This window comes from Quercus robur, chromosome 5, assembly GCF_932294415.1.
Source record: "Quercus robur chromosome 5, dhQueRobu3.1, whole genome shotgun sequence".
NCBI lineage: Eukaryota > Viridiplantae > Streptophyta > Magnoliopsida > Fagales > Fagaceae > Quercus > Quercus robur.
The window spans coordinates 68899481-68927092 of NC_065538.1; the positions used below are offsets into that span (position 1 = coordinate 68899481).

Sequence of the window (27612 nt, forward strand, 5' to 3'; positions counted from 1 at the left end):
TTGTTCACAAAATCTATTTTTTCCATTTTTTTACTAAATGTGTTTCAAACTTTGAAAATATAAGAAATCATTTTTAATTTTTGTTCTAAAAAAAAAGTTTCTGAAAACATTTAAGAAATCTTAGCAAGAATATTCATTTAATATAGTTGATACGAATAGTCATTTAAGTAAATGAAAGACATGGTGTAATTTATTTTTTCTTAGAAAATAACTTTTTTTATTTGTTGCATGGATCGATATAACTTTATGAGATTGAAAATTGAAAATTTAAGATACTATACCTAAGAAATTGTAATTAATTTTACCCTTTCAAATTATATCATGATCAAAGTTAATTACTTCAATCAGAGAGGTTTATCACTTGTGTATGTAGTATTAAGGCGCCAACGGTGGCAATAAAATTGGCTCCATGCAACTTTTTTTCACAATAGTTGAGTTGATAAGTATTTACTGGTTCTCATTTAACTTATTGTTGACATTATTTTTTTACCTATTACTAATAGTCTGCCATATCAGCTGTTGTGAAAATATTGTGTTTATACACTTTCTACTAGTTTTCATTTGGATCCATCATTAACAAATTTTTTTTTTTTACCTATTATTAATAATTTGTCACGTAAATAGTCATGAAACTTTCTGTTTTATAAACTTTCTCTTTTGTTCAGTCGTCCATTGGAGGAGTTTTACTTCCGAAAATGCTAGGTAGACCAAATTTTTTTACTGAAAGTTCACTTGCCAGTGGGGCCTAGGTGATGTAAGGACTTGAGAAGTTGTGAGACAACCGGATCCCATTGCCATTCGCTATACTCTTGTAAGTGAGTGCACATTTTGGTGGAAACTTTCGCCTTAGGCCAGGTAGAATTACTCTTTTAATTTATTGTGATCTACACAAGCAGTTGAAAAATGTGACCTTTTTATAATTGATTTTTTGTTACAATCATTTCAATAGAATTTGGGTATATCAAAAGACAATGAAGAGTTATAAGTTCTCTTGTCATAAATACTAAATAGAGCATGATCACGTGAGTTCAAATTAGCTGAATGGGTAAAAATATGCTATTAGTTCAAATTCCATCGTATCAATAAATAAATAATAAACAAATACAAATAACCCTCTCTAATTAAAAATTCTATTTTGGATAACTATTTAATTTTTTTGAATTAATATTTGACAAGTTGTAGTCTTAAAAGTGGCTTTGGTTTACATTCAATGCTCTAATGTACTGGACACGACACATAGGGGTGGCAAAATCTGACACAACCCTCGAACCCGACACGACTAACCCGTTTATAAACAGGTCATGGGTTGAGGCTAAATGGGTCCAGATTATATTTGGGTTGACACGGTTAACTCGTTTAATAAACGGGTCGGGTTTGTGTTCAACATGCGAATCCGTCTGACTCGTTTGACCCGTTTAGCTTATAAAGTTATTAGTTATTTTGATATTATTACTTAATTTATGGTTGTTTTTATATGTTTATTACTATATTTATAGTTGTAATTGTATTTTAATATTATATACATGGGAATTGATAAAGATTATATTGGTTAAGTATGACCTATTAATTAAATAGATTATAAAACAGGTCATTTGTATTTACTTTTACATAACTTGTTAATTAAATGAGTTAAACGTGTCGGGTTGGGTTGACCTATTTAATAAATAGGTTGTGTTCGGGTTGAGAATTTCTGACACGTTTAGTAAACAGATCAGGTTCAGGTCAACCCATATAGCCAAATGCTCATGACTTGACACGACACGAACCCGACTCGTGAACACGAATTGCCACCCCTAACAACACATGTCTAAGGTCCAAGTTTAGTCACTTAGGCTACGTTTGGTTCAATGTAAATTGAATTCCAAGTGTAAAACAAATGCAGGGGAAAATGAATTCCCGTAAAGAAATTAAAATCCTGGCGTTTAGGTGTGCAATGAAAAATAGTTCAGAAAATGATTTTCAATGTTTGGTAACATTCTGAAAATGCTATTTTCCTACAAATTTTTCACATTTTCTCAGCTTTCAAACAAATTTTATATCAGAAAATCCACCAGCACCCACAGAAAATCCACCACTATCCACACAAAACCCACCACCACACAACACAAAAACCACCAAATCACCACCACAACAACAACAAAAAAATCAAAGATCAAAGAGAGAAAGCAGATTGGCGAGTGGCGGATGACGAGGTGATCTAGAGGGCGGTGACGACGAGGTGATCAAAGGCATGATCTTGCCGGCACGATCTTGACGGGACGATCTCGGCGGCGATTATCTGACCCAAAGGAGGACGGCACGATCTCGGCGGGACGATCTCGCCGGCGCGAGCTTGCCGACACGTCTGGCGTTGGGGCGCAATCTAGCTCACTCTCTCTCTTTCTCTCTTTGGGTGTCTGAGTCCGGAAATGATTTGAAGGTAAAACAGAAATGTAAATCATTTTCCGGGTCAAAGGCCTTATTTTACGGTCAAAGTTTTTCATTTTCCGGAAAACTTTATTTTACATGTGCACCCAAACATGCTTCTGGGTGTAAAATGAATTATAGGAATCATTTACACCCAAAACAAACGCAGCCTTATTAACCTCATATTCCATCTATTTTCGACACAAATTTTTCCCTAGAAAGCAGAGCTTGATTTACGCCACAAATTATATTCATTTCTTGCCAAAACGTATTGATTTGTGGGACCGGTATTCACTCCTAGTGATGTTGGCATGATGCAACCAACTAAGCTAAAAGTCCTTAATGGTATTTGGCATGATAATAATCAGTTAAAGTAAACAATTACATCTCTGCCAAAAGTGTACTCAGGTTCTCCCAATTTTGAATGAATTAATTTCATCATCCAAATCAAATATGATAAATTTAAAGAATTCATATAATTAAAAACAAAAATAAGTTCAATCAAGAAATGGATAAAATCCATTTCACTTGAACTTCCTCATAGAAAAAAGGAACACCCAACAAAATAAACAGTCATATTATGTGGATTCTCTATGTTATTAACATTGCAGCCAAGTCACATATGGATCTTACATGACTATATATAATCTCATTCTCACAAACTAGGACATTACAAACAGTTTAGATACAACTGCACAAATTTCACAGAGACCCTTCAAACCCTTGTTATTGGTGGTGAGTGGAGAACGGGTTCCCTTAAAAGAGGTTTCACAATCAGCAGCAGCAGAAGATGCAATACGAGACAACTTAGCCAAGGAGTCAAAGGTCTCAGAGTCCAAGTCATCGTGAGCCTCTAGTAGCTTCGAAACAGCCTTGGTGTAATCACGATCACACCTTTTGAGACGTGGCATTTGGCTTGCGGTGGCATTCTTTAGCAGCAAATTTATTCGGTCGTGAGTGGTGGTGGCGCTCTGGTAGGCCGAGCCAAATATGACATAGGCCAGCACATAGCGATCGGCTTCTGGGGTACGTGGATCGGCATAAAGAGTCTCAACACAGAAGTTGTAATTGGAGGTTTGGCTACATACTTTTTTCACAAGATTGGTTGGCTGAATAGCTGTAGTAGCAGCAGCAGCAGCAGCAGCAGCATAGGAGGGTTGGATGAAGATGGAGACAGCAAATAACAAGGAGAGACAAAGATAAGAATATGCGACTATTTTCATTTTTTTTTTTTGGATGAAAAAACTGAGTAGAATAGATGTGCTGTATTTTGTGGCAGCTTCGTTGGTGTGTCTATATATATATCTTCCTTGCTACATGAGCAGTAGATGGGGAAATTGAACCATCAGCCAATCATTCAATCAAGGACAAATCTGAGTTGTCATTGTATAATTATCCTTAAATATTTATTTTTCAATTGGAACGTGCAAGTAAATGTAATGTTTTTTTTTTCTTTTCTTTTCTGTTTAAGATGCTGCTATTTATGGTCGAAATAAATGTGATCTTTTTTTTTTTTGAAAGCGAAATAAATGTGATCTTAGTCTTACTTTTAATAAGTAGATTTTTAGTGGAAGAAGGAAGGTGGGTTTCAACTTTCAAACCTTCCCGGAAAATGATTATTACACATAGGGGTGGAGGCAAAAGAGGAGTGGGGAGGGGCACATTTACCTTGCCCAAAAAATAACTTTAATATAGGAGGTAAGTTTGCTCAACAATAATTAGTTTTGTCTCCCCTCCTTCTTTAACAGGTAAGTTAGGTATGACAGGTTTATTAAAAGAAGAATGAAAGATTTGTATGTTACAAATAAGTGCTACGCCCATAACATTTTCACAACAAATTCAAAGTGGCAGGTTGTTATGGATTTTGAATTTAAATTCATTACTGAAATTACTTTCTTGTCTACCAATAACAACTGGAGTCTAATTTTCCATCATGTTTCCATCTAAATTTTTTAATTTTGTGGCAAATAAATTATTAGATACAAAAACCAGAAGAGTTTAAAACTAATTATATTCTAAATTTTATATATATATATATATATATATATATATATAATGAGAAACCATTACATATTATAAATATGTATGGTTTAAAAAAAGTGTAAACTAATACTATATATAATTTGAACCTCTTGTAAAAAAAATATAATTTGAACTATGTAATTGTGATTTTTTTTTAATTGTTCCTGTACATATGCATGGGGCTACACTTTAATCTACAAATATAATAATAGATAAAGTTGAGAGAAAATCCAATTAGATTTTAAATTGAAATTCAATTAGAATCTAATTTTGCGCCACATGTTCCATCTAATCTAAGTTTTTAAATTTTTGTGCTAAGTGAGTTAATTCAATGTAAAAATTATATTTCAATTAGAGTTTGATTTTGTAACATGTGTCTCATTTAATCTAAATTTTTTAATTTTTGTACCAAATGAGTTAATTTAATGTAAAAAACGAGGAGTTCAATATAAGTAAACTACCAAAAAAAAAAAACATAATTTTTGAATGATTTTATATTTATGAGCTTTTTTTTATAGACTAAAAACAATTCAAGTTTATAAGTCATATATATATATGTCCCATCTAATCAAAATTTTTTTTTTTAATTTTTGTGCCAAATAAGTTAATTTAGTGTAGAAAACGAAGAGTTTAATATAAATAAATCATAAAAAACATAATCATATATCTAACACTATATATAAAATTAAAGGAAGAGAGAGTTTGAATGATTTTATATTTATGAGTTTTTTTTTTTTTTTTTTTTTTTTTTTTTTTTTTTTTTTTGTATAACTAAAAGCAATTCAAATTTATAAGTCATCTATAAATATATATAAATATATATATTAATAGGTAAAATTTAGAGAAAATCCAATTAGATTCTACAATTGAGGTCAAATTTTGCATTATGTGTCCTAAATAATTTATTTTTAGAGAGGGTTTTATTTCTTAATTTTAGAATTAAATGTGAGACCATATCATAAGTCTCCATTCAAGTGAGTTATTGTTTACAAAAAAATTAATGAACATAAAAATATTTAAAAAATGAACAATTTACATTTTCTACCTAATATTCTTACAAGACTTTTTAAAGAGTTAAAAAAAAAATATAAGAATGACTATCAATAATATTTAAATTATATATGTAAGAGTTATACTATGCATTTTAATGTGTGTGTTTTAAGTATATCTATGCATATGCATGGAGTTACAAACTGGTATATAAGTAACGAGAGAATCGAGGCATTATTTTGCATAAAAGACTTGTTGTGATTCAAATTTCTAAAAAAGAAGTTCATCTTTCTCATTTTATTATAACCCAAAGACTTTGTGTAGTGGACCAATAATTTAAACTTAAAATAACTCCAAAAATAAAATAATAATAACACACACAAGTGTCTCATATTGCCTCTATTCCTTCACTGAATATTTTTTTTCCTTGTCATTCTATGAACTCGTACATAGTTTCAAGTTCTAAGTTTTTGCTAAAATCTCAAAATTTACATATTTTTTTAGAAACATTTAAGGCAATGAACTGATATACAATTTTCCTGGTATATTGCTATACTTTTGATCCTTTTACTTTGTTTTAATTATTTCAATTTATTTTCAATAATCAAACTAGTACATACTATGTACTTAGATTAATCTTTCAAATTGATTGTTATTAGTCATGAATTAAGTCTAGATCAAATTTTAGAAGTATGAAAATAAATTGCATTGATGAATATAGTATTATATAATTGTTATTTTTGTTAATGTTAATTACTTGTTTTTGGATTAATTTTGCATTCTAGACCAAACCGATTGGTGTTTTGGTTTAATGATAAATAGCTATATCATTAGGAGCGGATGCCATAAGTTGGATTTCTCTCAAAAAAAAAAATGTTTGTCTTATATTATTGCCCCATCTAAACTAAAATCTTGTCCTCCCACTGATTACACACAACTATGTTACAAGTCACAATATCAATTTAAAAATTTTTACCGACAACTTTATGTGTAACAAACAGTTTGTAATAGATATTGCTCCTTCTTCCTATTCAATTCAAATAGAAAGAACAAGATAATATCAAATCATAAGACTCTTAGTAAGTTCAGGGTGAAAAAAACAAAATTTAAGAAGAGTCATTTAATTAAGTAAATGAAAAGCCTTTTGTTGCATTACAAGTTTGAGCTATTTATAAGCTCTATTATAAAAGCATTATTAGTCCAGTGCTAAGCTGCCAAAGATCACAAGAGTGCATATCTACAGACTTGCACAGCTCGAGCAAATTATTTAGATGGTTCATTGCAGTGTGAAATGAATCTAATAGCTTAAGTTCACCACAGTGCCATGAAAGCTATGCACTCTGGTCAACCCAAATCTTGGTGGTGATGGCAGCGTAATAAGTGTCACTTAAACCGATATGTATTTTGCATGTAACGGATTACCATAAGAAGGAAGAACGTTTCTTTTTTGGAAAAAAAATTTTTTTTTTTGAGAATAATTTTTTGAAAATAACTTGAAATGCCAATTGAGTTACAAGTCTTTTGACAAGAAATAGAAAGATAGAATAAAATTTAGCTTCCTAAAATTTATATGATAACAAGCGTCCACATATATCAAATAAAGAAAAAATTTGGATGCAATTCCTTAAGTATTATATCTTAGATTGTCTAATTAAATTTAATAATATATTGTATTGGCTAATGAAACACGTGCTTGAATTTAGTAGTTCTTGAAAAATATAATAATGTTTTTACTGTATTAGTTGATATAACCAAGTAACTGAATTTAATTATAATTTAAAAAAAATTAATTACACCTAACAAAACATATTAAATAATTTAAAATTTACCATGATCAAAGTTACTTAAATTGGAGAGGCTTATCACTTTTTTTTTTTTTTTTTTTTTGTTTCTTAAAAAAAGAAAAATGAAAAAAAAGTCTTATCAGTTTTGCGGATAAGCTTGGCACAAGTTGTTGAAGTAGATAATATAACTAAGCTTGTCAAGTAGTCAGTCGCGGTGCCACGTTCATGTCAGGGTGTTCCTAGGAACACATTGACCTGAAAAAAAAAATTATATATAATAATTAAATTTTTTTTATTTGTTTACCCTCTAAAAAAAAATTAGGAACACCCTCAATCAAAATGAGGAACACACTCAAATAAAACCAAAAAAAAAAAAAAAATTATTTGTTCTACTTTCAAGCAAAAAAAAAAAAAAAAAGCCCAAAAAAATTTGAACTAAAATCTAAAAATAATAATAATAATTTGTAACAGGCAAGCCCACCAGGAAAAAAAGCCCAATAGATTCTCAAAAAAAAAAAAAAAAAAAAAAAAAACTCTGATTGGTACAAGACTGATCGGTGCAAGCCCAGCAAAGAGCAAACCCATGTATTCTCAACAAATATGATAGGCCAAAAACGTATTGACCCATTGTAATGAATTAATTGATTAATTAACCAAGTTTATTAATTAATCAAATTAACATGCAATTGTACGTGGCAGCACAAACAAATCACCAATTAACTAAAGTATGCAGTGGAAAATAAATTGATAAGGTGATTTGTTTACGAATGGGGAAAACCTACACAGCAAAAACTCCACCGGGTGATTTTAAGGTCACCACTCCCAAGAATCCACTATTACCAAAACAAGTAGTTACAAGTAAAGGAATCCCAGTGCCTTATACCAACCTACAGTTTAACTCTTACCCCAATACCCAATTGGACTTGTTCTGTAGTGACAATCTCTTATTTTCAATGCACGACTCCCAGTACGTGACTAACCAATTGCACGGATCCTAGTATGCGACTTGATCACCAACTTGAGAAGGATGTTGGCTGCAAAGTTCTTCAGTTCATCACATGATGAAGATCATGAAATTACTTGGTCATAAAACCCTATAGTGTACAAACATAGTAGCTTCTTCAAGAACTAGGGCAAACTAGGTTTCCGATCACACTCTTCTTCACACTATAGAATTGTGTTCTTGTGCAACTTGTGTCACCTTTTACGGCCCTTAAAATAATCCTTATATATGTTTAGGATTATGTGAAAAGAAATCCCAAACATACATTCACGGATTTGATGAAAATCATAACTGAAAATCTGAACTTCATAAATCTTAATAGATACCTTATCTGCCGAGCAATTGTCGAGTTTCGAGCTGAAACAGCTCTCTTTAAACCTCGATAGATGCTAGCTATCGAGCTTTAAAATACTGCACCTTCTGACTTGATTATTGGACAGACTTGTATGGCTTTAACACTTGAATTTGAAACCTTATTTCTTGAAACATTAAACACATCCTAGATTTACCCAATTACAAGTAAAGTGCGTTTTGTCAAAAGATTAACCAATTACTTAAATAGTGACATATGTTCCTATCATTGAATCATACATGTTCTAACAAAATATAAATTACTCACTACCCAATCATATTTTAAACTAAAACAATTCCTAACCTAATAAGAACCTCACATCCTCACTTGAGTCACTTCTCAGTAGCAGCAGCAACTCAGCAAGGGCAAGGCAACGATTCTTAAAAAAAAAAAAAAGGACTCAGCAACACTACGACGGCGAGATCGGAGATTGACTTGGCCCAGATCGGAGATTGCAAGATCAGCGACGGCAAAAGCGAGATCGGGAAAAAAGAACCTCAACCTTCAACGTGCCGCGGCGATGCCGCCCTTGACCTCAGGCAACATCAAGGTATTTCAACTCTCTCTCTCTCTCTCTCTCTCTCTCTCTCTCTCTCTCTCTCATAGTCTAACTTGTGTTGTGAGTCTTGTGACTTAGACTTATCTTTTGACAATATAAATTGCTTAACTTTTTTCTTTTTGTGTAAGTGTATGTAAATATAAAAATATGTAATTGTGTTGAAATTGCTGATCGGCCCTTGTCTCTTAGTGTGGGGTGGATGGGGCCGTGGCATTGAATTGGGGTAGTGGTCTGTGGTCCCTTAAAAGTAAGTGAATAAAAAAAAAAAAAAAAAAAAAAAAAAAACTATGTTAAGCAGTTTTGCAGTGGGTTGATATGCATATATACACTCTTATTGTATTTTTTTGGTTGTTGTTTTTCATTATTTAATTACATATTTATGTTTTAATATTCTAAAACAGTAATTGTTATATAATAACTAAATGATTTGTGTGTCAAAAAAGAAAAACTAAATGATTTGTTTTATTTGAGGTTTACATATTTGGATCAATAATTTTATATTGTATAAGAAAATATAAATATATATTATTTTTAAATTTTTTTAGAAACCCTGAAACACCCTGAAACGGTACGTCGAAATAGATCGGTACCAAAATATTCCGTTCCAATAAACAAACCGAAACAGAATCCAAAACAGTAATCATAACATTGCTTTCAAGCAAAAAGAAAAAGCTAAAAAAAAAAAATTGAACTAAAATCTAAAAAAGAAAAAATTGTAACAGAGAATCTGAAGAAAAAAAAATTGTAACAGAGCAAGCCCACCCAAGAACACTCTGAGAAAAATTCCTAAAGCCGCCATTGCAAGTAGTCAACCGTTGGTTTTTCCAAAGCAAGGTGCTCAACTTTTCTTGAAGGAAAAGGACGACACCAATGAATATAGAAATCTTATTTTGGTTCTTTCATCTAGGGCAGAAAAGAGATAAGGGTCCACTTTCCTTTTTAGTTAAACCTTTTTTTTTTTTTTTTTTTTTTTTTTTTTTTTTTTTTAAGATAGGCTTTTTAGTATAAACTAGTTAAGGTGGCACGTGCAAGGCACATGCTACCTCTTGAGTGAAAAAATTAAGATAAAATTTTTATTTGAAGAAGTATGAAATTATATACATAAAAAATGTATGTTATACACAAAGTTATGGTAGCTATTTAACATATGAATATCTATTTTATTATAATAGTATTTTAGTACTTATTTGCTAAAGGTAATATCCACTCACTAAAAACTTCTAAGAATGAAAACGAATATCATAATCTTCTAACAATAAGTAATTGAGTTTTGCTAAGATATTGTCACAATATTTAAATTTTCAGAATGAATGATGTCATATGCTACAATTGAAACTTTTCATCAAATACCTTCAACAACACAATGAAAATTTTTTCATTCATACTTTCTTCTTTATCATTCTACATGAGTCTATGTGCAATGTTTAGCTTACATAGTTTTTAATGAACACCCATTTTAGGCAAGAAAAGGGAGGGGGGGGGGGGAAGAGAGAGAGAAGAAGAAGAAGAAGAAGAAGATAATAAAAGGCACGTGTCATCAAATTTTCCATTAGATAAATTATAAATTTTGAAGCTTTAAACCTAGAAAACTAATTTCCTTTAGGTAATAAATAAAACACTTTATATCACGATTCCAACTTTCTAAACATTACCACCATCTAAAACTCAAAATAAGTGAAGAAATAAATTTTTGGAACGTTAAAATTTAGTGGGAGTATTTTAAACATTACACAGTGTAATATTTTAAGAGTCATAAGCTTTTATTAGGGTTTAACTAAGAAAATAACAATATGACATATTAGCTCTTTCCAAAATATTAAGGGGAAAATTGCTTGATTTTAAAGTTTTAAGTAAGAATTGTGAACTACCTCGAACATAAAGAATAAAAAGTGATTTTATCTTAAGTTATTTATTTATTTTTTTGTGTGTAAAACTATGTGTTTTACTTAAAATGGTGCATAAAGATAAAAATACAATTAAAAAAAAATACAAAAAGTCAATCTAAAAAAACTGTATGTAAAATAGTGAATTTTGGCTTAACAAAGTTAACTAAACCAAAAAAAAAAAAATTCTAGAAAGTAGAAACACAACATAATAGTACAACATTTTCGTAATACTTTTATAATTTTATTATATTTTATTTTGACTCATAAAGAATTGACACTTTAGTAGTTGTGAAAATATTATAACAACAACAAATTGTCTTAATTTTTTCACAAGAGAAATGCTATGTCTTATGTCTACAACATTTTCACAACAAATCATAAAGTAGTAAGTTGTTACAGGTTGTTATTGGTAGACAAAAAAATAATTTCATTGGTAAGCTTAAATTAGAACCAATAACAATTTATTACCTATTATTTGTTATGAAAGTATATATTATGAAAAATGTTGTAGATGTCTCATTTTTTTTAACGATACCTTTATTTTTATTTGTGGTAGGTTCTAGTATAATATTTTATTATTTTATTTTGGCTTATAAGGAATTAACACCTCAACAATTGTAAAAATATTGTGACAATTTGTTGTGCTAATATTTTATTTATTTAGAGTAACAGCTCATATGTAGAGAAAAAAAATAAAAAATAAAAAGTGTGTTCAATATGGGGGGGGGGGGGGGGGGGGAAGAAGCCGGTGAAACAGTGTGAATTGAATAAACTAAAATTACTGTTGCTTTGTGGATTAGCTCTTTTTATATATAGACTAGTTGCTTGTGATTCTCAAAAAAATAACGTAAAAATAAAACTTGTTTCTTGTCCCGTGCACGGTTTTGGTTAGACAAATCAATAACTAATTATTGGTGCAAATACTAGAAAAATGGAAATAGTTTTTTTTTAAGGGAAAAAATGGAAATAGTTTAACTAAATAAAAATAATGAATAATATTTATTCGGAAGAAATCACACAACACAATTTGGATTGAGGTGCACCTTTCTTTGACAACATCTCCTCATTTCACCTTCCCCTATACACATACCTAATCTAATATATGCTCCAATACATTTCAACTCATTATTAATATGAAAAAATGGCAAAACATTTAATTGAATATTATTATATAATTATAAAATTATCATATAAAGTACCGACTCTCTCATAATAACATTTGTACATGATATAATGAATTGAAGATAATTTATGATGCTTCTCACAAGCCTAAAATTAATTGAATTGCAAATAAGTTATGGCTATGTAACTAATATAAATTACATAAAGTATTGTTTTTTAAGCTTCAAGAAACGACACACCATATTTATATGAAAAAAAAAAAAAAAAAAAAACCATGAATTTAAATATGCCGTCAAAATCCAATTTTAGAACACATTGAAACATGAAAAAAAAAAACTAACATGAGATCGAGCACACACATGCATGTCACATACCCATTGATTTATCGGAAAGAGCTGCAATATCTATGTATAAGCTTTGTTGTTAATTCTGAATTAGCTAGTACTTGATATTCAAATACCAAATTACAACATAAGTAGTCCGGGTGTGAGTAGAGAAGGTCAATTCAACTTGACTCGGCATAATTCCAATGGGAACTTGTCATCTAACTCTGTCGAGAACACATATCAGACACAATAATGGATGACTTGCTATCATATACTCCTGTGACTCTCAAGTAAACTCTCTATCAGTGCTAACCATGCATAGGACATAAACATATGTAAAAATAAATGTTCTTTTTATAACAGAATTCATGTCCATATTAATTTAGAGAATACAATTCTTGGGGAAAATAATTTCACGTATAAAAATTGCACTTTTGTCAATCAGAAAAGTCACCCAAAAATCCTTTTTAAAGCCCTAAAATGGACTCAAATTTACAATGCAAAATAAAATGAAGAACCATCTAAATTTCTATAAAAATTTTAAAAATTAGAAGTACAAGTTGGAGAGAATTAGTTGATTAAAATTTTATTAAAAAAAAAAATCTTTTTTTTTTTTTTACTCGCATTAGAAGTAGAGTTGGAGATAATACAATCTTTGAAGCCCTAAAAAAACTAGGTTTTAACTTTAATTTTTTGTCTCACATTATTTAAGTAGACTACAAAAAATAAGCAATTCTCAAACGGATGTGCAATGGTTACTGTTGAAGGTGATCAACAAAGACCAATGACAATTGGTTTTGCCTGTGGTGGAAGTGGAGGTGCCGACACCTTCTTTAATCATTGTTCTTCCATTTGATCAATGGATATATATTGTGGTGTGGCCATTGTTATAAAAAGAAATTTATGATCTTAGAGTGAATTTTTATCCCACATGATGGGTTGAAGACGGAAGTGGTTTAATGGGGTTTTGAAAATAAGGCTAGCTAGGTGCTTTTCATTTGAATATGCTTGAGGGTGACTTGATAGTGGTTAGCTTTTGTGTCTATCTAAATAATTGCAGCACCAGAGGAAGAGTAGATAAATACAATTGAGCGGTTTTTTCTACCTAAAAAATTGCTGCAACCACTTGGCAATTAAACGCAACTTTTACAATATAGTATATGTGATGTGTCCTGGTTGGTTTAATAGAATGGTAGTCTATTCGAGACGACTAATCTCCAAGAATGGGGAAAGGGAAAGGATATTTTGGTTTAATTCTCTGTTGCCTCTTATTCATCATGATTCCACTTAAATACATACCAAATAACCATAGTTGATAACAATGACAGCTATTCTACTTTAGCCACAACTTTGGCTAAACTATAACACTTATCCTAGATAAAGATAACAATCTAATAACAAATGATAATAACAAAAGATAACAGCAACCTAATCTCCCAGTTACAAGCAACTGAAGGAGTCCTTTATTAAGCTAAACTCTTGGAGGCAGAGGCAATCTTCTTAGCAAATCCACGGGTACTACTCAGCAGGTGAATGTAATCCAGCCACAAGGCTTTGGGACACAACATTCCCCTCCCCTTGAAGAAAAATCTTGTCCTCAAGATTTAAATTTGAAAATTGTTGCTGGAGTGCATCATAGGGCTCCCACGTGGCATCTTCCTCACTGGCTCCAACCCACTGCACCAAGGCTTCGTGCAACACCTTCTTGCCATTCTTAACCCAACGAAAATCAATTATACGTTTGGGCTCCAAGACCATTGTGCCATTGTCCCCCACTTTAGGTAACTCTAGTGCTACACGATCAAAATGTCCTAGCTTCTTTTTTAACTGCGAGACATGAAAGACCGGATGTAACCGAGAATGGGTCGGCAACTCCAATCGATAAGCCACCTTCCCCAACCGCTCAACAATTTGATAAGGTCCATAAAAACGCAGTGAGAGCTTCATATTCCCTCGTACTCTTAGGGACATTTGCCGAAAGGGCTGTAACTTCAGATAAACCATTTCACCCGGTTGAAACTCTAGCTCACGACGGTGGCGGTCTTCATACAATTTCATCCGATGTTGGGCTTCCACTAAATTCTCCCTTAGCTGCTTTAATATCTCATCTCTTTGTCCCAAAGTGTTCTCAACTTGCGCCACTGCGGTAGTTCCATGCTCATATCTGTGAATCGTTGGTGGAGATCGCCCATAGACCACCTCAAATGGTGTCATGCGTGTGGCGGTTTGATAGGAAGTATTGTACCAAAACTCAGCCCAAGGAAGCCACTGAACCCACTGTTTCTGTTTAGAACTCACAAAGCACCTCAAATATGTTTCCAAACATCTATTAAGAACCTTTGTTTGTCCGTCACTCTGCGGATGGTAAGCCGAACTCATATGCAGCTCAGACCCTTGAAGACGAAAGTATTCTGCCCAGAATTAACTTGTGAACACCGGGTCTCTGTCTGAAACAATGGAACGCGGCATTCCATGCAACCGCGCCACCTCTTTGACAAAGGTTTTAGCCACTGTTTTAGCCGAATATGGGTGCTTGAGGGCAATAAAATGCCCATATTTAGAGAGTCGGTCAACCACTACAAGTATAACAGAAAACCCATTAGAGGATGGAAGTCCCTCAATAAAATCCATAGAGACATCTTCCCACACACGATCCGGGATCGGTAACGGTTGAAGCAACCCACCTGGAGTTTGAGAATCATACTTACTACGTTGACAAACATCGCAATGCCGAACATACTCCAAAATATCTCTCTTCATTCCCACCCAGTAAAAATTTGCTGCAACTCGTTTATAAGTTCATAATGATCCAAAGTGCCCACCAATGGGTGTATCATGAAATTCATGGATAACCTTCATCTTGTGGCGAGATCCAGCAGGTAGAACCAGCCTCCCTTGGTACCACAACAACCCATCCTTGTTTGAAAATTTCTGAACAGCAGCCTCTCCCTTTTTAATTGCATTTCGAAGGTCAGCCAAACTTGGGTCATGACGGGCTTCATAATGAATTTCTTCCAACCAAGCTGGCCGTGGACAAGAAATGGCAACCAAGTCTCCATGTAACCGTGACAATGCATCAGCGGCCTTATTTTCTCGTCCGGGACGATACTCAATCTCATAATCATAACCCATAAGCTTCACGATCCACCTTTGCTAGTCTAGTGTTGTAATTCGTTGCTCCAAAAGATATTTTAAACTTCTGTGATCTGTACGAATTCGAAACCGTCGACCCAATAGGTAATTCCGCCAGTGATGGACAGAGTGAACAATTGCCATAAGTTCTTTCTCATAGGTTGATCGAGCTAAGGATCGACCCGATATGGCCTTGCTGTAAAAAGCCAACGGTTGTCCTTCCTGCATAAGCACGACACCTAAACCTTTACCCGATGCGTCGGTTTCTACCACAAATTGCTTAGAAAAATTTGGCAAGGAAAGGACTGGTGCTTGAGTCATGACCTTCTTGAGATTTTGAAATGCCTCCTCTGCTTCGACATTCCAATGGAACGCATCCTTCTTCAATAACTTTGTCAAGGGTGCTGCAATGCTGCCATAATTACGAATGAATTTTCGGTAGTATCCAGTCAATCCAAGGAAACCACGGAGTGCGGTGATGTTTGTTGGAGTAGGCCATGCTTCCATGCTACGAATCTTTGCAGGATCTGCTGAGACTCCATCTGCACTGATTATATGACCCAAATATTCTACCTTTCGCTGCCCAATTAAGCATTTAGATTGGTTGACATATAGTTGGTTTTCTAGTAAGGTGTCGAAAACCATTTGGAGATGGTGCAAGTGATCATTCCAATTTCTGCTATAAACCAATATATCATCGAAAAAGACTAGTACATACCTTCGCAATCGGGCACGAAATATGTCATTCATGAGTGATTGAAATGTGGAAGGTGCATTGGTGAGGCCGAAAGGCATTACAAGGAACTCATAGTGACCGTCATGGGTGCGGAACGCTGTCTTATGGACATCGTCAGGTTGCACTCGAATTTGATGGTACCCCGACTTGAGATCCAATTTAGTGAAATGTGCAGCACCATGTAACTCATCTAACAACTCGTCTATGGCAGGAATGGGGTAACGATCCTTCACTGTAGCGCGATTTAGTGCTCGATAATCAACACAAAAACGCCAAGAGCCGTCTTTCTTTTTCACTAGCAAGACCGGCGACGAGAATGGACTAGAGCTGGGTTGTATAATTTCGGTAGTGAGCATCTCCTTCACCGCCCTCTCTATCTCATTTTTTTGAATGTGAGGGTAGCGGTATGGTCTAACATTAATCGGTCCGCTTCCTGGTTCCAAAGTGATCCGATGGTCATGAGATCGTGGTGGAGGCAAGGTAGTGGGGATTTGAAATATGGCCTGGTATTGCTTCAAAAGTTGCTTCAATGCTGCTGCTTGATTTTGGCTCAATGATTCCTCTACAGTAGGTTCTGTAGTTCCAAGTAGTTGCATGACAATAGCGCCAGTGTTGGTGGATGCCAACTTTTGAACGTGATGTGCAGAGCCTTGCGTAACCCGACCTCTATCTTCACCACATATCACATATTTCTTCCCTTTGTCCCAAAACTCCATTGTGAGTTTACTCCAATCATGTAAAACTCTACCTAAGCCTTGCAACCATTGCATTCCCAAGACCACATCTGACCCTTGTAAGTCTAAGGGGTATACATTGGCTTGAAATCGGTACTCTTGGATCTCCATAGGTACAGCCAGATATATTTCTTCACATGTTAGCCGTTCACCATTGGCCACCATCACTGCAAAGGCTGGAGACGCTGTTTTGCAACACCCCATCCGCTTGGCAAATTTCAAACTAACAAAATTGTGGGTACTCCCACTATCAATGAGAATATGTAGCGGTCTTCCATTGATAACCCCAGTCATGCGCATAGTTTGTGGGGAAGATACTCCCACTAAGGCGTGTAGCGAGATTTCAAGAGTGGTGGTTGAGTCTTCCTCTTCCTCAATTGTCATGATTGGACCATCAATCTCTCCTTCTTCGCCTATGACTTCGAGCAAAAATACTTGCTGCGTCTTGCATCAATGGCCTGGACCAAATTTCTCATCACAATTGTAGCACAGTCCCTTGTCACGGCGTGCTTGCATCTCTGTCCAAGAAAGTTTTTTAAAGGTTGGGTTGTGAAGTGAACGTGGGGTAGAGGATTGGGGTGGTTGCATATTTCCCTTGGCAGGTTGTGGGCTGGGTAGGAGTGCTGGTCTTGTTTGGGTGGAAGGGCGTCTAAGCCTCTGTAGTTTGTCTTCATGTAAGCGGGCTAGACTAGTAGCATGGACCAAGGTAGTGGGTCTGAATAATTTTACCTCGGTGCGAATTTCTTCACGTAGTCCACCAATATAACTTCCCATGAGAGCCTTTTCTGGCCAATCTTGTACTCGGGCTGCCAAACGCTCAAAATTTGCTTGATATTCTCGCACTGTGCTGGTTTGGCGTAATTTGGCTAAAGCTTCATCAAAGTCTTCATAATCTGATGGCCCAAAACGGACACACAAAGCATGTGTAAACTCCTCCCATGAAACATTTGTCCTTGTTTTCTCAAACCACTGGTACCATTGAAGAGCATCATCCAACAAATGGAAGGAAGCCAGAGTGATCTTCTCACTATTTTCTGTCCATTGATAACGAAAGAATTTTTCTGCCTTGTAGATCCAGCCCGTTGGGTCTTCTCCATTGAATTGAGGAAAATCCACCTAAGAAAATCGAGTTTGTATTCCTCCAACAGTTCCTCCATTAGTTCCTTCTGATCCATGATTACGACTAGCAGAGTTTTCTCCGTTACCGCGATTCCGGCTAGCTGAGCCTTCTTCACGGTGGCTGTTCATTCCTTCAATTCTTCGTCCCATCTGAGCTATCGCGTTGGCGAGGGCCTCTACGCTCTCCTTGATATCAGTAAACTCCTTAGCGAACTCTTCTCCTTGGACTTCGATCTGTCTCCGGATAGAATGGTCACTAACCTCCAAGGCTGCTATCCGATCATCATTAGTTGTGGAACGAGTAGGTGGTGGGTTGTTCGTCATTTTGGCTCTGATACCAAATGATGTGTCCTGGTTGGTTTAATAGAATGGTAGTCTATTCGAGACGACTAATCTCCAAGAATGGGGAAAGGGAAAGGATATTTTGGTTTAATTCTCTGTTGCCTCTTATTCATCATGATTCCACATAAATACATACCAAATAACCATAGCTGATAACAATGACAGCTATTCTACTTTAGCCACAACTTTGGCTAAACTATAACACTTATCCTAGATAAAGATAACAATCTAATAACAAATGATAATAACAAAAGATAACAGCAACCTAATCTCCCAGTTACAAGCAACTGAAGGAGTCCTTTATTAAGCTAAACTCTTGGAGGCAGAGGCAATCTTCTTAGCAAATCCACGGGTACTACTCAGCAGGTGAATGTAATCCAGCCACAAGGCTTTGGGACACAACAATATGATTTTTTAAAAGATTTGTCTATTGAGGCTAAACTATCGTACTTATTCGCAATGCAAGAAAAAAAAAAACTTACATACATGCATGTCTCTGGGCATTGGTTTAGTCAAATGACTTATTATGGTGCAAGATTTTTGTTAGAAACTTTTAACCAGAGCAATTCTTATTAGTACTCAAAACATTGACAAACTAAATGACAATTTAGCATCTTGACGTCATTTTTCCCTTGAATTTCTCCAAATTCCTTGAACAACAATAAGTCCAAAATGTTCATAAAAATTAAATACAAGTATATAACAAAGCTAGACTACATATACAAGAAGACATAATACTAAAAGAAATTAAATATATCAAAATCATTATAAGCAACCATTAAATAATTAAAATTAAAATTAAACCAAATTAGACTACTAACCACAGTGATTTGTTAATTGGTATAATAAATTAGATGAAAAATTAAATCATAAACCATAAGATAAATAAATATAAATTAAATTAAAATCGAAATAAAAAAGAGAAGAAGAGATTTGTATAGGATGGAGGTGATGAGCTTGATAGCCAAAACACAACTAGGTCTTAAACTCTCGATGACAACGGAGTCAAATCATAATGAAAAGAAGAAACAAAAATTGGACACATGGATTGTACTTGAAAATCTGTGCATGGGACTCATAAAAAATACTCTTATTATATCCCCTTTGTACGTAGTACCCGGATTTTCACCATGTTTCAACGACGTTCCATTGTTTGGGACATTTTGCACTTGGCGACGTGCGTGTTGTTTATAAAAACAAACAAGTGTGTGACATGTGTACAACACTAGAGTAGGATGTGTGCAAGTGAATATTTTTACCTATGTTCATTTTAAGGAGTTGCCACCAACTATTGAAATTCTATAGTGTGATTGGTCACATAAGTTTAATAAATTTTATTTCCTAAATTTATCTAAGAAAATCCTAAGGCTCTTAAGCTAAACTAGAAAAAACATCTCAAGCCAGAAATTATAGACTCAGAAATTCGGTTATATATGAAAAAGGTGTTAGGCACCTCACAACGCATATCCAAAAGGATATACCTTGTTTTGAATTTAATATTACATTTCAACATTTAAATAACTATTGAAACATTTGAAATTTTATGATCTTAAAACATATGCATGTACATGTGAAATGACACAAAGGTAAAGACATGTAACTTATCCTAGGATGGCATGTATCATCTATCTTAGGATGACTTGTAAAATCTATCCTAAAATGACAAGTAAAATCTATCGTAGGTTGACATATAAAGATGGCATGTATAATCTATTTTAGGACGAAATGTCAAAATGATGTGTGTAATCTATCCTAGAATGATATGTATAATGACATACTAGTTGCAGATCCACGCAATGCACAGGAATAAATAATTATTTTGTATTGTAATATAATGTATAATTTTTTCTCTAAACTTTTTTGAAGATAATTTGTTCTCCCTAAAAATTAAACAATTTATATTCGGTCTAGCTTGTTCCACTTGGGTCCAATTCGGTCAATTTTGGTCCCTTTTCAATCCATTTTAGACTAATCGGGCCTTAAATTGATTCTTTTTGTAGGTTTCATTTTCAAGTTTAGCTCAAAAATTTTTTTTTTTTTTTTTCATAATATTTGGGTTAAAAAGTATGAAATTCTATTATATTTGAGCTAAACTCTTTAGTTTTAAGTTAAAAAAAATACAAAGAAAATACTAAAATAGACATTAGAAAATAAAAATATGAGCCCTAAAAATGCAATAAAAATGATAAATATTCAAAAGTCTTATTCAGTCCACACTGGTTCTATATGGTCCAATTGTCCTATTTAGTCCAATTTAGTCCACTAAAGCTCTATTCGGTCCAATTCAGTTCATTCGATCTTATTCAGTCCACTTCAGTCAAATTCGGTCCATTCAGTTCACATTGGCCCTATTTCGTCCATATTGGTCCTATTCTTTCCACTTCGGTTCATTTTGTCCACTTTGGTCCTATTCAGTCCATTCCATCTATTTTGGTTTTTATTTGGTCCTATTTCAATCCATATTGGTCCTATTCTGTCCATTTTGTCCACTTTGATCCACTTCAGTCCTATTCGTGCCATTCGGTCCACTTTGGTCCTATTCCGTCTATTTTGTCCACTTTGGTTCTATTCGGTCCATTCTATCCACTTCAGTCCTATTCAATCCACATTACTTCTTTTTGGTACAGTCTGTCCACTTTGGTCCAGTCTGTCTACTTCGGTCCTATTTAGTCCATTCGTTCTTATTTAGTCCTATTTGGTCCTTTTAGTCCACTTTGTTCCATTTGGTCCATTCAGATCACTTCAATTCCTTTTGGTCCACTTCGATCTATTTTTGTGCACTTACATAATGAGAAAATACATGTTTGGGTTGAAAGCACCTAACCTAAATCCAAATTTATTAAAAATATATATATAAATCTCAAACTCATAATATCTAAAATCTTAAGTATAGTATTTATTATTACTACACTTTTATTGAGCCACATTAATATAGCATTTCAGTCCACTTTGAGAATAAACGGTAGATCATTTCAGTCCACTTTGATACGGCTAAATTTAAGTGACAGTCTTTCTAAACATCAAAGCTATGAATACACAAATATAATTTTTAGAGCAGTTATTCATTTGTTATAATGTCGTTACTTTTAAATGAATTGCATGAGGTTGATTATATATTTAAGCAAAATATATATGTGTGTGTGTAATTTTTATTTAAAGAAATTATTCAAATTATTCATTTTCTTAAAAGAGATTATCTTGATAATCAAAACTCATATTAAACTTATACTGAATATGTATAATTTATTCTCTAAATTTTATTGTAGAGAGAGAGAGAGAGAGAGAGAGAGAGAGAGAGAGAGAGAGAGAGACTACTCGTGATGTGGAACTAAAAAAATACAACTTCAAAATGTACGAACTCAAAATAGGGTTTTAAAAATCACAATAATTCATCAAAATAAAGTAGAGTTGCAAGAAAGAATATATATATATATATATAAAATAAAAAAATAAAATAAAATAAAATAAAATAAAAAAAAGAAGAAGAAGAAGAAGAAGAAGAGAGAATAACTACTTTTTTACAAGAGAGATGTGAGAGAGAATAAGACTTTGTGTGTATCTATGACTTGGTGCGATTCAACGACTTAGAGCCTGTTTGGGTAAGCAATTTCCACAACTCAATTCTCAGTTTTCATAACTCATAACTCAAAAATAGTGGGACCCATAGCAAAAAGGTTGTTTGGCCAAACGATAACTCTGTTTCCATCACTCAATTCTCTGATTTTTGAGTTATGAGTTATGGAAACTGAAAACAACAAAAGGCTGTTTTCAGTTTCCATAACTCATAACTCAATGGCATTTCCGTAAATAAACACACATGAGGGACCCACAGCCGCAACTTTTGACCACCTTTTGACTTTTTTTTTTTTTTTTTTTTTTTTTGGGTTGGCGTTGGCTGTTCGTACCTCTTCTTTTTTTTTCTTTTTTTTACTGGTTCGTCTGTTCTGTTCTATTCTTTTTTTTTTTTTTTTTTTCTTTAGTACCTAGACTCACCAAACTTAGTGAAAAAAAAAAAAAAAAAAAAAAAAAAAAAAAAAAAAGCTGCATTGTGATAGGCGTGGGCCCTCCAAATAGTGTGAAAAATAGTGAGTGATGGAAACTGAGTGATGAAGGCAAACGGATGTGAAAAATTGAGTGATGAGTGATGAGTGATGAGTGATGAGTGACGGAAATTGAGTGACGAAAAAGGCTTACCCAAACAGGCCCTTAGCTCCGTCACTCTAACTCTTAACTTCATAAGATCTTCTTATGCATTAGTATACTATAGACAATGGCACAAGCATGGGTCAAGCCACATTCATTATTGAAGAGACCATTAGACCATCGATGAGAAATTTGTTATGGACAGATTTTAATAATTGACTGCTGTTAGACTAGTGGAAAATGGGAATGGAAAAACAAAAGTTTCTAAAGTAAACCAAATTGATGGCTTGACTAAATGATGTAGGCATGATTAAGAAGTTGCAATTGTAAAAGGTATACTAAAACACTAAAACTGTAAAGGCAAGTCAATGGTTAAAAAAAGACTAGATGGTGTGACTTCCTTAAAAAGTTGAAATGTTGGGTGGGATTCTCTTTTTATATGATTCTATTGGAAACGCACTATCCTAATTGTCCTGATTTTGACCACCTCTCCCTTTCAATTAACAATATTGAAGAATTTTCGCCTAATAGAAAAGAAGATGCTGGGAAATTTCATGGAAAATGTAATGTGAAAAGGCTAATAATTGGGAGAGCTGCCACAAGAAAATTCAGTCTCAATTGCAATAGCTTAGAATACCGATCAGAATCTGGCTTCTAAACCCACCTGTTCAGCACTCCAAAGCACCAAGTTAAAGCAAACAAAACCCAACAAATGGCAGAAGCTATTGTTTCATTTGTTACAGGAAAGCTTTCTGATCTGCTCATTGAAGAAGTAGTGTCACTGTATGAAGTCCATGGACAAGTTGACTTAATAGACAGGGAGTTGACACGAATACAGTGCTTCCTAAAAGATGCAGATGTGAAGCAAAAGGGAGATGAAAGAGTGAAGAATTGGGTCAGAGACATAAGAGATGTTGCTTATGATGTTGAAGATGTCATCGACATCTTCATCCTCAAGTTAAGAAGCAGACCCAAAAAACCAGGATTCATTGGGTTCATCAAGAGGTCTAGATTCTTTTTCAGTGATTTGGAAGCTAGGCGTGAACTTGCCAAGGAGATACATAGTATCAAGATAAGGATCCAAGAGATATCCACCAGTAGAGTAAGATATGGGATTGAAAATATAGGTGGAGAGAGGGGTAGTTATGCATGTGATAGATTGATTGAGCGGAGGCGATCCTCTCCTCGGATTGATGATCATGATATCATTGGCTTCGATGAAGACATCAAGATGTTGGTGACGAGGTTACTTGATCAAAAAACACCAAGGCGAAGTGTTATTTCGATTGTTGGGATGGGTGGCTTGGGCAAAACAACTCTAGCCAAGAAAGTGTATAATTGTAACGATGTTAAGAGACACTTTGATGTTTGTGCTTGGGTTTATGTTTCTCAAGAGTACAGTGGGAGAGAGCTTCTTAATGAGATTGGTAAAAAAGTTTTGATGATCGAGAAAGGCATATTGGCAGCAATGAATAGAGACGATCTAGAGGAGAGAGTATCCAGAGTGTTGAGCAAGAAGAGGTACTTGATTGTCATGGATGATATATGGAATATTGAGGCCTGGGATGACTTAAAAGCCATCTTTCCAGATGTAATGAATGGCAGCAGAGTTCTATTTACAACTCGCAATAGGGATGTAGCTATTCACGGCGATCCAAGGAGCCCTATCCATGAATTACGTTTTCTAAACGATGCTGAGAGTTGGAAACTATTCACAAAGAAGGCCTTTTTAGAAGAAGGTGATTCTATTGCTTGTCCCCCCGAGTTGGAGGGATTGGGAAAACAGATTGTTGCCAAATGCGGAGGCTTGCCTTTGGCAGTTGTTATTCTTGGAGGGCTTCTCTCTAGAAAAGAGAAGGCCCCTGGTGTTTGGTTGAGGGTGTTGCAAAGTGTAGACTGGCAGCTGACTCATGATCCAAAGCAACTGATGGAAATATTGGCTCTCAGTTATAATGATTTGCCATATTATTTGAAGCCATGCTTCCTTTATTTTGGACTTTTCCCTGAAGATTCTGAAATCCGAGTGGGAAAACTAATCCTGTTGTGGATAGCTGAAGGATTTGTTCGACAAAGGGGTCAAGAATCTATGGAAGATGTTGCTCAAGATTTTTTGGAGGAGTTGGTTGATAGAAGCATGATTCAAGTGGCTGAAAAGAGGCACAATGGGAAAATCAAGACTTGCCGCATCCATGATCTTTTACGAGATCTTGCATTGTCTGAGGCAAAAGAATGTAAGTTTCTTCAAATCCTTGAGAACGTTAATTTTTGCCCCTCTATGACTTCAACACGTCGAATTGCAGTCCATACAACTCTTGAGACGTACATGTATTTTAGGCAGTCCAATTCTCACCTTCGTTCAATGTTGTGCTTCTCAAGATATGAAGAATTTCATAGGAGAGACCAATGGACATCCCTACTTCGAAGCCACAAGTTGCTTAGGGTGGTAGATCTAGAGGGTGTGACTGCCCATGTATTACCGAAAGAGATGAGAGAACTCATTCATTTGCGATACTTGGGATTGAAGAATACTAAATTGCAAAGAATACCATTCTCCATTGATAACTTAAGGAACCTGCAAACACTAGATATAAGGGGCACAAAGATCAGCAGAGTTCCAAATGAAATTTGGAAGATGCAAAGTATAAGGCACTTGTATTTTCATAAGACTGCTATAACAGGTAATCCACCATCTTATGTCTCTTCAATGAACCTTGCAACCTTATCAACTGTATCTATTTATGGTAATATATGGATTCCTAATTTCTTGGGGAAGTTGACAAGTCTTAGAAAACTTGGAATCCATGGATGTTTTGGTTCACAAGCTGAGGCATTGTCCAAGTCTCTTCTCAAATTAATCAATCTTGAAAATTTTAGTTTAATTGGCACTGATCCAATTTTGGAGCCCACTTTGAGGTTGATTTTGAGTCAAAATATTCATAAGCTGTATCTTTCTGGACCTATAGAGAAGCTTCCTGAACCACAACATATTCAGCCAAATCTAAGCAAACTGTCACTGAAAATGTCACAACTTGTGCATGACCCATTCACGACATTGGAGAGACTACCTAATCTTAGGATGCTCAAATTGTTATCCAATTCCTTTTCTGGAAGGAAAATGATTTGCTCTTCTGATGGGTTTCCTAGGCTCCATATCTTGGAACTCCAGGACTTGGATAATTTAGAGGAATGGCGAGTGGAGGAAGGAGCACTACCAAGCCTTAGACGCTTATTTATCAGTGGTTGCGGAGAACTGAAGATGCTTCCTGAAGGATTACAGTATGTGACTAGTCTAAAAGAATTGGTCGTGGAGGATATGCCTGAAACATTTGAAGATAGGATTGAACAAGACAATGGAGATGATTGGTATAAAATCCAACACATCCCATCTATTGTTAGAATGTAGGATCAGCGTTCTCATATGGGGTGGATTCTCCTGGTGCAAAATAAATGTGTTATGCTCTTAGTTCTACATGGAGAGAAGATGTGGGACTTAGCATGAATACACAGGGAAAGATGAAAGCATCGTATGGTAGTGCAGAAACAAGGTCAATCCTATTTATTCTGTAGTTAACCAATATATTTTCTACTTCTTGTATGTTCCATTTTTATTCAAAATGTATGCATTTACAAATTTTATTTTCTTGATGAGACTTGAGGACTCTTTGAGCACCAGATCACTCGTGTAGTTCCCGTACGTCTGTCATGTAAGCCTTGGCAGATAATTACTGGGTAGACTCACTGTGATCACCTACTTGCTTCATGTCAGTTAGCTACAATCTCATTCTAAAACCCCACACACTTCACTTCTAAACTGTTAGTTTTAATTGTTTGTACTTTTAATTTTTCTTTTGTTGGTTGAACTGTTGTAAAATGTCTTCTGCCAACACTGGGGAGGAAAGCCTGGATATAACCAATTTGTATGCCTAGCCAATTTTAGAGGGGCTGTGTGTAAAATCAAGTAATGACTCTATTGCTTGCATACTAGTCTCCTTTTGCTTATTCTACTTAAGCCCACAACACTTGCCCAAAACATAGTATGTAACAGCAATGAGGCCCAACAAATAGTGCCCTTGGCTTCGTGCTTTCGGATCAACAGCGTTGAGGGCTGACTTTAATAAATGATTTTCTTTGAGGCTGGTTATATGAGCCTGGTTGTTCCCTTGTCCTGAACTATTTAAAATTGTAACAATACCATGCACCATTATTAATGGTCATCAAATAGCCCATGACCCGTGGACTGGCCCAACAACCCAGTGGGGCAGACTATGGGTTGGTTTCTTTACCCATGAGCACCTGTTGGGCAGGCCTGTTAGCCCAATCCATTAGTCTAACCCGTTAGCCCAGCCCATTAGCCTGAGTTGTTGCCCAAAATTCATAACAATTTTTTTTTTTGGGGGTGGGGGGGGTGGTGAGGGATTGAACATTAGACATTATAAACACTTTAAAACCACACATGACACACCTAACCACTAAATACTTGGAGTGATTGTGAGATCAGCCTAACCGTAGTTCAAATATCATACATGGGCCTAGCAGGCCTTTTTAAGATTTCAAAACGGGCCAACATATACCAACGTTGATACTTTTCACTTTTCAGCACAAACAGTTTCTCCAAGGCAAGAAGTACTGATTTATAATAATACTAGTTATAGCCCATGCAACGCAAAAAAAAAAAAAAAAAAAAAAATCTTATAAAATAAATGTATAAATAATTATATATTATAATAGATTTAATAAAGATAAAAGAAAAAATTATCTAGTGTAAATAATTATCTCACTAAAATAAGGGGTAAGATTTCTTCCTACTAAATTAAATTGATAATTCCAAATTGAATTTTAAGTTGATAATTATTTTAAAAAAAAGGCACTAAACAATTGATAAATCTAAAATTATTTAAAAATATAAAATTTAATAAAATTTCTGCAATTTGGCAAAGCCACATGACGCAACCACGG

The 27612-nt window shown here is 34.3% G+C and overlaps 3 protein-coding genes across 6 annotated transcripts; 1 reads left to right on the forward strand and 2 right to left on the reverse strand.

Moving 5' to 3' along the window:
- Positions 1–2882: 2882 nt before the first annotated feature.
- LOC126729159 (pectinesterase inhibitor-like) lies at positions 2883–3663 on the reverse strand. Its single transcript, XM_050434852.1, has one exon. It carries the CDS (start codon positions 3627–3629, stop codon positions 3069–3071), a length of 561 nt encoding a protein of 186 aa, XP_050290809.1. The 5' UTR covers positions 3630–3663; the 3' UTR covers positions 2883–3068.
- Positions 3664–13968: 10305 nt separating this feature from the next.
- LOC126728614 (uncharacterized) lies at positions 13969–14664 on the reverse strand. Its single transcript, XM_050434411.1, has one exon. It carries the CDS (start codon positions 14662–14664, stop codon positions 13969–13971), a length of 696 nt encoding a protein of 231 aa, XP_050290368.1.
- Positions 14665–23144: 8480 nt separating this feature from the next.
- LOC126726833 (putative disease resistance RPP13-like protein 3) lies at positions 23145–26728 on the forward strand. 4 transcript variants are annotated; one of them, XM_050432221.1, is made up of 2 exons: positions 23145–24887; positions 25033–25238. In XM_050432221.1, exons 1-2 carry the CDS (start codon positions 23369–23371, stop codon positions 25101–25103), a joined length of 1590 nt encoding a protein of 529 aa, XP_050288178.1. In that variant the 5' UTR covers positions 23145–23368; the 3' UTR covers positions 25104–25238. The 4 variants fall into 4 exon arrangements, 3 of the variants coding, with proteins under 3 accessions (XP_050288178.1, XP_050288177.1, XP_050288176.1); XM_050432220.1 differs by adding an exon at positions 25801–25988 and having other exon boundaries at positions 23147–25334; XR_007656078.1 differs by adding an exon at positions 26313–26728 and having other exon boundaries at positions 23148–26201.
- The last annotated feature ends 884 nt before the right edge of the window (positions 26729–27612 follow it).